This window comes from Homalodisca vitripennis, unplaced genomic scaffold, assembly GCF_021130785.1.
Source record: "Homalodisca vitripennis isolate AUS2020 unplaced genomic scaffold, UT_GWSS_2.1 ScUCBcl_6858;HRSCAF=14267, whole genome shotgun sequence".
Classification (NCBI taxonomy): Eukaryota; Metazoa; Arthropoda; class Insecta; order Hemiptera; family Cicadellidae; genus Homalodisca; species Homalodisca vitripennis.
In genome coordinates, this window is record NW_025782982.1 from 19,002 (window position 1) to 32,061 (window position 13,060).

General features: G+C 34.5%; 1 protein-coding gene across 1 annotated transcript; it reads left to right on the plus strand.

The window, feature by feature from the left end:
- Positions 1–8,329: 8,329 nt before the first annotated feature.
- LOC124373973 (pre-mRNA-splicing factor ATP-dependent RNA helicase PRP16-like) lies at positions 8,330–11,713 on the plus strand (the record flags this gene model as incomplete). Its single annotated transcript, XM_046832281.1, has 3 exons — positions 8,330–8,462; positions 10,705–10,900; positions 11,529–11,713. Coding segments are annotated over exons 1-3 (469 nt in total), but the record flags the coding sequence as incomplete, so codon positions are not given.
- Between the last annotated feature and the right edge of the window lie 1,347 nt (positions 11,714–13,060).

The window sequence follows — 13,060 nt, forward strand, 5'->3', positions numbered from 1 at the left end:
CGCATATAAAACAGAAACAGTACACCACTACACTGACTTCCTACTTACAAAACATTAGCAAAACAGACGATACAGGGTGCAGTGTCACGTGACTCAAACAAGCCTTCCTATTGGCTGAAATGGAGAATGTGAATTTTGCATTCAAAGACTTTGGAGAATGTGAGTTTTGAAAACAAACGTAATTTTCACCGTTAAAATAAAGTGGGATACTGTTAGTTTTGCTTTAAAACTCTTAGATCAATATGTGCAAAGCTATGAATATAATTAGAATATACCCAAAAGTCAATTTCAAAAAAAATTGGAGAATGTGACTTTTGCAGTTAGAGCCCTCATATTTTATATTAGTGTTTTTAAATTCACTTCATATCAAGTGCCCTTATGGCACTCCTACACTTAAAAAAAGGAAGTCCTGTTAAGCAAAATTTAATATATTTCAGATATCTGTTCTAGATCAAACATATGATTTTAAATTAAATTACCTTTGTATTTGCGTTTTTGTTTCAGCTCAGCGACGAAAAGAGCGTGAGGAATCTGTGGAGAAGGAATCAAAGAAATCAAAACTTTTATCATATAAAGATGTTGACGATGGTGAAAATGCTGAGGAAAGTCCAAGGAGATCTGACAGAAGAGACAAAAAGAAAGATAAAGAAAGGTTGGTGGTTGTGTTTCAAATAAAGTATTCAAATAACACAAAGTTGTATGTCAAGTAATACACTTTTATAGATGTTTTACCTCTAAGAAATAAACTTCATTATTTGACAATTGTAGTAAGCTTTCCTCAAGTTTGAAAATAAGGTTTCTTAAAATATGTCCTAATTCAAAACTTGTGTTATTTTTAGTTATAGCAAAACATAATATCTATAATCAATCAAAATATCTTTATTCGTTCAACATACATAAGTGTTATAAAAGTTCTTAACAACTAACTTAACCTAAATCATTTGTTTTACTAAATGATTATTTTTGTAAATATTCGTCTATTGAATAAAGAGCTAAATTAATTAAGTGGTTTTTCAATAATTTATCAAATTTCTTGTTCTCTCTTTCCTGTTTTATTGTTATTGGTAAATATCTAAACAAATAGTTTCCTGCATAAAAAATATGATTTTTATAGAAATTTAATTTGTGATGACAGTGAACTTCTTCCCTCTTGTTTTATAGGCTTGCATCTGTTGATGTTGTAATGTCGGGATTCGACATTACGGTGGTAGTCGGATCATAGCCTAGAGGTAACCGGGCTGGTAAATTAAACACATGTTTGAAAGTTAACGCACTGGCCGAACCGACCGCATCTTTTCATGGTCTGGGAAGGACTGGGGCGATACAAAGGTAGCAGGGGCTGAGGCGTGGGATTGGACACGAGCATCAGGTGAGGTGGTATGATGCCAGCCGACCAACCAGAGCCATTTATTAGAATCAGCTCACCCTCTACGTCATACAACTTGCAAAACATATTGCCACACGTGAAACAACATAAAACTAAATTATTGTACTGACATACAGGGTACCAACTGTCTTGTTACACCACATAATATTATTTATTTAATTAATATACTATAACTCTTCCCCCCTAAAAGTTGAAAGATAATACAACATGAATACAAGTAATAAAAGAAATATGATAAGTCATGAAACACAATTTACACACAAGTAGAAATGAATACGGATAATGAAATCAAGTACATAACGTAATAATAGCACACCTAATAAAATATCAAAACATGGATAATTATTGTATCCTCAATAAACCCCATTTCAATCAATTAATCAAGATAAGAATACATAGAAATCAGAATAGATATACACTCACATAATATCATAAAAATCATTTTTGAATAATTATAAGTTTAGTTTGCTTACGGGTTTTCTCTGCCTAGCCGGATAGCGGCGTATGACAGGTGTGGTTTGTTGTGACCGATCAGCTGGTAGTACCTCAGCTGGAGACAAGGTCAGGCGGTGCGGGGGTGACAAGGTCACACTCCGACTCGATGGAGGGGTGCCAGCTATTTCGGAACTACTACCTGGTCTGGGCGAAAATAACGCAGGGGGTGACATAGACTGTCGACTACCAGCTTCAAGATGATTCTTACTAGTCACTGTACTTGGCAAATATATATCTCTAGGATTTAATTCATTGTCATTTAAATCTAACTGTGTCTGCATTCCTAGCAATTGATTGATATGACGTTTCCAGATAATACCATTATCTAGTATGACTAAATAAGATACAGGACTTAGTTTTTTATGAATTCTACCTTCCGTCCATTTACCCTTACTTCTAAAATCTCTGATTAGTACTGGCTGTCCTACCAATAATTCACGAGTTTTGCTTCCACCAAAATTTACAATTTGTTTTTCTTGGTTACGGTGTACAATTTCAAGTAAATTAGGTTTGATTAAATCTAGTCTTGTTCGTAAATTACGATTAAACATAAGTTTTGCTGGTGACTCATTGGTTGTACTATGTACACAATTTCTGTAAGCTAGTAAAAATTTACATAAAGCTAATTCAGAATTGTCGTTGCTAAGTAAAGCACATTTCAATCTTTTCTTTACTGTCTTAACTGAATTTTGCGCTTGACCATTACTGGCTGGGTGGTAAGGTGGTGTGAAAGTATGCCGAATTCCATTTGACTTCAGAAATTGGCTAAATTCAAATGAAATGAAAGGTGGGCCATTATCTGATACAATATGTTGAGGTAAACCGTACCTCGCAAACATAGGTCTCAACTTGTTTATTGTTTGTTTAGCGGAAGTAGAAGTGACTTCCTCGACTTCGAGCCATTTACTGTGTGCATCAATTATTACTAAATATAATTTAGAATTGAATGGACCAAGAAAATCCAAATGGATCCGTTGCCATGGATGTTCGGGATACTCCCACACATGCAATACACTTTTTGATGGATTTTGCCTTTCACTTTGACATGGTTTACAACTGCTTGCTAGACACTCAATATCCTTATCTATTCCTGGCCAATACATATAACCACGAGCTATGGACTTCATCTTTACAATACCAAGATGACCTGTGTGCAATTCATTCAACATTTGTTTTCTTAACACTTTCGGTACTATAACTCTATGACCATACATCAATATTTCTTGTTCTATAGTTAACTCATTTTGTCTTTGCGCATAAGCACTAAGTTCACTAATTACCTTCTCTGGCCAACCATGACAGACATAATTTAAAACCTTACTTAATTCAGGATCTAAACGGGTTTCTCGCTTAACATCTTTAAAGTTAAGGGGTATTTCACTTTCCTCAATATATTGTAAATAAGTACCTATGTAGCTTACTTGATCTGGTTCCTCTAGGTTTTGTCTTAAGTCATTTACATTTAAAGGTAACCTTGACAAACCGTCCGCATGTCCGTTAGCTTTGGAACGGATGTATTCAATATCAAAGTCATAAGCAGATAAAAACAAGGCATAGCGTTGTAGCCTACTAGCTGCAAACGCTGGTAATCCTTTCTTGGGACCAAACACTGATATCAAAGGCTTATGATCTGTGACGAGAGTAAACCTTCTGCAAAACAAGTATTGGTTGAACTTCTTAATTCCAAACACTATTGCGAGTGCTTCCTTATCAATGACAGAATACTTGAGCTCTGCTGAGTTTAACGACTTTGATGCAAAACAAATAGGTTTTTCACTGTTATCACTTTGGATTTGAGTTAGGACACAGCCCAACCCATATGAACTACTGTCTGTGTACAACTTTAAAGGTAAATCAGGATTGTAATGAGCTAATATAGGAGCTGAAATTAATTTTTGCTTAATTACATCAAAAGATTTTTTACAGGCTGCGTTCCATGCAAAGGGTGTGTCTTTCCTTAGTAACTGATACATTGGAGTTGCCAGGGTTGCCAGGTTAGGCACAAACTTGGAGTAATAGCTAACTAATCCTAAAAATCCCTTGAGCTGAGTGACATTAGTAGGCACAGGTGCCTTTGAGACTGCTTCAACTTTAGCTGGAGAGGTGCTAAGACCTTCCTTGCTCAACACATGACCAAGATATTCAATGGATGGACAAAAAAATTGACATTTATCTTTGCTCACTGTCAAACCATTTTCACTTAACCTTTGACAAACAGCCTTTAACCTGGCTAAGTGTTCAGCTTGATTTTTACCAGTTATCAGAATGTCATCCAAAAAACATGATATTCCTTCAATACCTGCCAATAGCTGTTCCATGATACGTTGAAAAATACCAGGTGCAGAAGATATTCCATACGGAATACGATTGTAAACAAACAAACCTCGGTGTGTACTGATGGTACATAACCTCTTAGAACTGTCATCCAGTCTGACTTGTTGATAAGCATTAGATAAATCTAATTTAGAAAAGGTTACTCCTTTCTGTAAAGAGGTGAACAACTCTTCTATTCTAGGTACTGGATATCTGTCTATTTCCAAGTATTGGTTAAGAGATACCTTAAAATCACCACATATGCGTAACTGTCCATTTTTCTTTAAGATAGGGACAATAGGTGTACCCCATTCACTACTGTCTACAGGTGTCAAAATTTCATTCTCAACTAGCCTATCTAGTTCCTTGTCCACTTTACATTTTAGTGAAAACGGGATTGGTCTTGGTTTAAAATACTTTGGTTTTACCTCTGGTTTAAGATTAAGCTTAACTGGGTCTCCTGTATAACAACCTAAGCTTTCAGTAAACACATTTGGAAATTCTTGATACAAACTCATGACAATATCATTGTCGGAACTGGGCCTATCGATAGGTGGTTTGTTTACATGTACATTGTTTTCCTTATACTGTCCTACTAGACTGTTTACATTAAGAGGTATGGTTACTGATACTTGTAAATCCCTGATCCAATCTCTCCCCATAAGCGGGTTTGCACCTTTTGCAATTACATAGAGTTCTAGAGCTTTATTAACATTGTTGTACTCAACATTTACTAATAACTTACCCAAGGGTTGAATTTGCTCACTCGTGTAGGAACTTAAAATTAGACTGGTACTCTTTAGCGGAATGTGATTAAGATTAGCCTTATAAAAATTCTCAGAGACAACACTGACACAAGCTCCGCTATCAACCTCGAAAACTACTAACCTATGTTCCAATTTGAGGTTAACCTTGATCGGATCAACTCTCACATGATTTAATCTTCCTAGGCTTACAAACTCGTTAGGCCTATCTTGTATAGAAAACAAGTTACTTAAATCATAAACTTCATCATTTACATTAGGCCTACATTGTGCATAGTTTACATTTGCAGTAATTTGACTAGGGTTAGGTGTACTTTCTGATACATAATGTTGCTTATATTGAAAATTCTGCTTTTTGCCTTTGCCTTTGTGCTGGGGAAACTTCTTATTACTATTAAAATTTGAAGTGGTTGATTTACCTGAATTTAGGCCTAATTTTGATTTACACACTTTCTCCAGATGACCCATCTTACTACAAAAATTACATTTGTAATTTCTATACCTGCACACATTTGTGACGTGGCCACCTTTGCCACAACACCAACACATTTTATCACTTGACACATTCTCCTCCCTCCTAGGCTGGAAACGTTTCCTCTGATGTTGATGTTGATGTGGAGATGGTCTGAACTGCTGCATCTTCATCCCTGCCGCCATGTTGCTGGTATAAGCCATGGACGTAGTCTGCCGCTCCGCCGCCTCCAGGGACAGGGCCAGCTGCATCGCTTTGTCGAAGGTTAAGTCTACTTCTCCAATCAGGCGTTTCTTGATAGTATCACTCCGCAGACCGCTTACCAGGCGATCTCGCAAATAGTCCGGCAACTTGTCTTGAAATTCACAGTATGTTGATAGTTTTTTTAGTTGCACAACGTATTCACCAACTGTTTCATGTTCATGTTGGTTGCGTAAACTAAATTTGTACCGTTCCGCAATGAACGACGGTTTAGGACTGACATAATCTTGTAGAATTTGCACAATGTCCTTGAATGTCTTAGAACTAGGCTTGTTCGGCATACACAAATCCTTTAACAAATTATACGTTTTAACACCTATGACTGTTAACAAGGTACTCACTTTCTTTTCAGCTTTAATGTCATTGCAATCTATGAAAAGTTCGAACCTTTCGACATAAGATGACCAAGATTCCTCCGCACTGTCATAGGGTCCCAACGAGCCTATTATTCCGGTCGCCATGTTGAACTCAGGATCTTCGTTAAATAAACTGTCTATAAAAAGAGGCGCGATTTCACTAACACAATCCGACATTAATGTTTGCACTGAAATTGATGCGAATCAATTGTTGTGTGTACCTTCCTACACCGCACTTGTGTACCTTACTACACTGAAGCGTCCGTGCACCTGTCTACACCGACATCTTTGCACTCCCGAATGATCAATGTCTTCTTGATGCGCGTTTCTTTAAACTGCCTCGTCGCCAGTTTGTAATGTCGGGATTCGACATTACGGTGGTAGTCGGATCATAGCCTAGAGGTAACCGGGCTGGTAAATTAAACACATGTTTGAAAGTTAACGCACTGGCCGAACCGACCGCATCTTTTCATGGTCTGGGAAGGACTGGGGCGATACAAAGGTAGCAGGGGCTGAGGCGTGGGATTGGACACGAGCATCAGGTGAGGTGGTATGATGCCAGCCGACCAACCAGAGCCATTTATTAGAATCAGCTCACCCTCTACGTCATACAACTTGCAAAACATATTGCCACACGTGAAACAACATAAAACTAAATTATTGTACTGACATACAGGGTACCAACTGTCTTGTTACACCACATAATATTATTTATTTAATTAATATACTATAGATGTATGCCTCTAGGTTGCTTGTCAGAAAATAAAATTGTTTCATTCATATAACTCCATAAACAGTTAAAATATATAATCTTTTGAACAATTTTTTTAAAGGGGAGGCCGGTCCCCTTTTAAGCCTTCTTCTGTCCGTCCTCATTGGCCACTGGCCTGTGTGAGGATCTTATCAAACAGAATAAGGGGGAGAGTCGATACAGTATGAGGTCGATGGTACTGATAAAAAGTGCAATTCGGTCACAGACAGGATTTGATCCTGCGCTATCTCTAAGTCAGACCCAAAGTCCAACGACTTAGACTGCTTGGCCATCGGCACTCCCACTGGTTATAATGAAGGTTTTGTATTATTCTATTTGCTTTCTTTTGCAACCAAATTATTCTTTGTAGTCCTTCCTGTAAGATTACACAAATACCATATTTAATGTGTGATGCAATGTGCACATGATAAATAATTTTTAATACAGTTTTGTCACAAAGGTGTGACATTGTTCTCAAAGCATATAGTCCAGAGATCATTTCGCGTTCTACCATATTTTTATGTGCAAACAGGTTCTTCATTAATTAACACACTTAGTTTATTCACATTCCTATTATTTTTTGTATGAAATGAAACAGTGTTAGTTTTTAATGTGTTAGCTGTTACATTATGCTCATTGAAATAATTAGTAAGTTTTTCAATTTCCAATAATGCCAGGATTCTTATTTCATTTCAGATTTTTTCCTGCTGTAATCAAACTAATATCATCAGCATATAAACGTACTTATTTGTAGGTAGATCCGTAATGTAGCAATCCTATGATCCCTTAAAACCATCTGTAGTTAATAATACATTTTAAATAGAGGAATGATGTGCACATTCTCAAATCCATTTTTGCTAGCTTTTAAATTAATTTTATAGTTCCATAATAACATTACCTATTAAGTATTTGGATTCTTCTAATAAACTTTTTGCTTCAAATAACCCTTTAAAAATTATTTTGACCTTGTGAATTCTGGGGATTTAGTTAACTTCATTGTTTGATTGATGCTTTCGTAAAATATCCTGTTATAAACCCATTTATCTCAATGGAATACCATATAAAAAAAACTAACATAATATTTTGTTTTGTTGACATATTCATAAAACCTAAGATCTCTTTTAAATTGAAATGTCCTTTTATAAAACCACTTATCTCAATTGAATACCATATAAAAAAACTAACATTATATTTTGTTTTGTTGACATATTCATAAAACCTCAAATCTTTTTTAAGTTGAACACATATTTTTTAAGTATTTTTGTTTATTAAGAGAAGTTATTTTCATTATAAAATTTCTTTATTCACTTTTTTCTTTGGGAAAGACCTCATTGATTAAAATTGGGGTTTGAATATGTGACTTTTTAATAATTTTAAAATGATGTTTTCCAAAACTTCAATATAACAATGCTTGATGTACTGTAACTAAGTAAAAAAATAAGAGTGAGAAATGTGAAATATTAATGATGCTAATGAAAGTTTGGTATTCAGACATTATAGAGAAGCATATGACGAGACTCCAACACACACACTGGCGGTATATCACGTGAAGCTAGAGAGAGACAGGAAGCCAGGATGAGACGAGACAGAGAGAAAGGTCTTTATACCAGCTCCAAAGACAGATCTGGTGATCGGGATAAAAGCGATGATAGTAGTACAAGAGGTATCAATTTATATTTTTACATTTTTAGGTCTATGTCTTTTCCACTGTAGTTTTAGCTCCTTAATTTTGGCCACAATCGTATAAAATCCTGCAAATTATAACTGGCTGAATGTCAAATTTGTTAGCTTAGCCTAAAATAAATATTAGTGGTTTTAAAATAATTATTTAATTAATACAAATTTATTGTAATGATTAGTACAACAGTACTACTATGTGAAGAGCACTTAGGCTATATAGTTTGGCTAATTATTATTTGATATTAACCCTAACAGTGCAAGAGACCAGTGTACACTGTGAGGAACATCTAGATAGTGTGAAGTAGCGCAAGATGTTGGCACTCAAGGTGTTAATGATTGGAGTTAGTTTAAATAATAACGTATAAGTAATTGATAGTTAATGTAATCACATTGAAACATTAACACATTCACTGCTGACGACGTTTACATATGTCAGGGCATTTTTCCATTCAGTAGCTATCCAGCCAATCTAGTGAGAGGTTACTCTCACTTCTTACAATAGCAGTTTAAAATATGTGATGCAATTTAAAATCCTGCGAGTTGTGAAGTGTGGTTGGTAATACGGTTTTTGTTGGCTAAGCACAATAAAACCAATTGAGATAGATCAATACCACCAACTCTGTGAAGTTTATAGAAAAATGTAATTACTGAAGGTGGAGTGCGTCAGTGATGGATTTGGTGTAAAAATGGCCATACTAAACTGCATGATCATGAATGAATTGGACCAAGGCATTGTGACCAATAAAATGTCCGCTTCATTGACATTTTTGGATACTTACAAAAAAGATGGTGACTCGCTGCTCGATCGAATCATTATAGGAGTCGAGATTTGGGTAAATCAACGTGAATTGAGAAACCAAATTAGAGTTTATGGAGTGGAGGCACACACACTCTCCCAAAAAGCAAGGAAAGGCATGCAAACATTGTTCTATGTAACACATAGACACACTATGTAAATTTGTAAAAACACAAACTATGTAAATTGTATGTTTGAATAAGATCTGTTGTGGGGTGTATGACAAAATTCTAGCAAGTAAAAAGTTGACTTTTGCCATGCATTGTAGAATGTTCCGGCAATAAAAATCTGATTTGATTTGATTGTCGGCAACTGTTTTTGGAACAGGAAAGGAGTTCTTCTTGTTGGTTTCTTAGAACGTGACACAACCAAACGTTCTGTATTGTGACACCTTGCAAAATTTAAAAAGAGCAATACAAAATAAGCGCAGAGGAAAGAAAAATTCAAAAGTTTATTTTTGCACTACAACACCCAATCACACTCGGCAAATCGGACTCGAGACGTCCTGGGTGCTTTTAAGTGGGAAGTGTTTCCATATCCTGGGGACCTTGCACCAGCGACTACCAACTGTTTCCAGCAATGACGATTTGGTTTGCAACGCAGCGCTTTGATGACAACATGGAACTGTGGGAGGGTAAGACTACCTGGTTGAAGTCTCAGGCGGCAGAATTTTATAATGCTTGGATTTCAAAAATAGTTCACCACTATGATAAGTGCAAAAACTTGTATGGTGACTATTTCAAAAATACTATTTTATTTATTGTCACTTTCAAATGTCTATAATACAATTTTTTTCTTGTACTTTGCTTTTTGTTTATATCAAAACGTAATCTACTTTCTGGATAGCTCTTGTATGTTAAAGACAAATAATTTGCAACTGTACAAAGTTAACATTGGGAAAAGAATAAATCATCAAAGTGTTAAGCAATCTATTTAGATAAGCTAAACTAATAAAAGAATGCATTTCCATTGTGCAATAAAGTAATAAAACTACTTTTTAGAGCAAAACAATTTATCATTATTTGCATTTATAATATTTGTATGATACAATTGTTGCTCACATTACAATTTGCCTTCCCAATATACCCTGGAAAAAAAAATCTGATGGTAAGACGTGGTGAGTGTAGACAAATTATTAATTAATAGTAGTTAAGTAATTACAACAAAAGAAATTCTGTATACTTCCTGAATATTATCTATAATTTGACTAAACCAGTACCTAAACCTTTTTCTGGATTCTAATTTCATCTTAATAGAAAATGTTGATATCATTTTTCATTGTAGAAAGTTCTGTATCAATATTAGATTAATTTGAACTATTCTTAAAAGTATTGCATTCATCCAGTGTAAAACTGACTAAGAAGTTGAACGCTCGGTTTAAATAGTATCTTTTGCTATAATTAAAAATGACTTATGATTTGTTTTACAGAAAGAGAATGGGAGCGAGACAGGGACAGAGACAGAGGTAGAGGTCGAGACAGAAAAAGTGAGCGGAGGGACAGAGATTCTGTGCGTAGAGATAGAGAATCAGAGCGGAGAGGTAGAGATTGGTCAGAAACACCCAGCGTTCGATTCAAAGATGAACCAAGAACACCCAGCTTTAAGGTTAAAGATACTCCATCAAGGTAGGTTTTCTCTTTAAATTGGTATTTTACCGCAGTAAAATCAATTTTGAATGCATTTTCAGTTACATGAATAGTTAAATATACGTGAATGATTTGATAGGAAAAGTTTTCAGATATTTGCCATTGTTAATGTTACAAAAATAGAAAACAATCTTTCAAGTTTTGGAATGTATCATCTTAAAATCAGAGTTAAAACCCTAAGAAAGAATACTAATCAGCTTCTAGCCACACATCTTAGGCTCATCTTTTAATATGAGGCTAAAGTTTAAAACTGTGTTTTAAATAGAAATTCTTCTCACATCCATATATGTTTTACTCCATAAAATTACACTTTAGTGTCTCAATGCTAATAAATTGTAGAAATATGACTATCTGTCAACTTATAATGTATATTCAGTTGAGATATTCCCATAAAAAACTCTTCTTTGAATAAGAATTATGTAATTTAATTTTAGGTATAGTTTTTTGACTACAAAAAAACTGTATACAACATTTCAATGACATTCCTTACAAATTCTATAAATAGGAGTATGCTAAATTTCTGTTTGTTGTGCAAGAGTAATTTAATTGATAATGTACCACTACAGACAAATTGTCTATTAGCATACAATCAAAATACATTTTCCAGAACATCGTGGGACGATGATGATCCTACGCCACCACGCCATTCCAGCTGGGACTTGCCAACACCACGCACTTACAATACGCAGGAGAACGGTGAGTGGTCAACACGCAGGCCTACACCAGCGCACCGTTACAACGTATGGGCCAAGGATCGAAAGCGCACCGGAGCAACCCCCTTGCCAGGCAAAGGTAAATAAATTAGACAAACATTTTGAGCTAGGTTTTTTGGCTATGAATATAACCTGTAAATAATATGGGTATAAAGAGGATAAGTAGTTTAATATGTTTATTCTTTTCTCTTAGTTGCCATTTCAAACACTTAGAGAACAAAACTTTTAAGATATAAGATTTTTCTGAATAAAGCACTGGAAAAGTTATACAAAGTAATTCACGGTAAACACTGATATTTGAACATTGATAATTATTTCCACAGTGTACCTACTTTTCTCTTAAGATATAATATATTTTTATGATTTATTTACATATTTTATTAATGGTTTTACTGAAAATGGACATAATTTTTTTACATTGAACCAAAGATTTGAGAGGGAATGCAAAAGAATATGTTAAACTATTTTCTTTTCTACACTGAATTTAATTCTTTAAAGTGACAAACCAATAATTATACTATTTTAACGACTTTTACTTCAATATACAACAGAAACTATGATCTATTGATAAAATTTGGAAATATGTCACATAAAGTAGAGAGGAGGACCAATATAACCAATAACCAATATAGTGTTATATGTATAAAACTAAGAAGTCAATAGACAATAGACAAATATTTATTGTACAATACGTTTTCTTCTATCACAATGTAATAAAAACTGGTACATAGTCAATGATTAAAAACTACATAACTAAACTTATTCTAAAACATCACTTTTCATACATATAAAAAATCATTTTTGGTATCTATAAAACATAAAAAAAAACATTGATTAAATCCAAGTCCTCACTAAACCAGCAAAATTGGCTCATTACGATGCCAATAATAAACATTTTCTTAGCCATTATTCTTAATGTTGTTAGAACATTATGTTTGTTAATTATGGATGACTGACATAAAGACGGTTCACTGTATCACTTATCTTATTGTCCTTGTTAGTTTATATACTTGGGGGCTAAGTGCTCCATGGTGATGTCCAAACTCACCAGGACAGCTGCTTTCAAGTAGAATCACCCACCCAAGGAGCAACCACGCTTGTTGTTTTTTGACTCGGCTGTATTGGAAATTGGTTATATTGGAAAGGTAATAACAAGATTATTTGTTTAAATTGGGTGTTTTCTTGTGACCCACTGGAAGAAAAGATCAGATCTCTTGCAACATGACGTTTTTGTTGTCTATGCACTTCATAATGATACATTTTATTAATAAAATCCTGTAAGTGAATTGAATTCTCGATTTAAAAAAAATAAACTTTAACTAGATTACTATTATATGTAATTTATTTTTATTTTATTTTATTTTATTTTACATGCTCCAAAACAGGTAACAACCCAATTACATTGGGGCAGTTCTCTTATTACAAT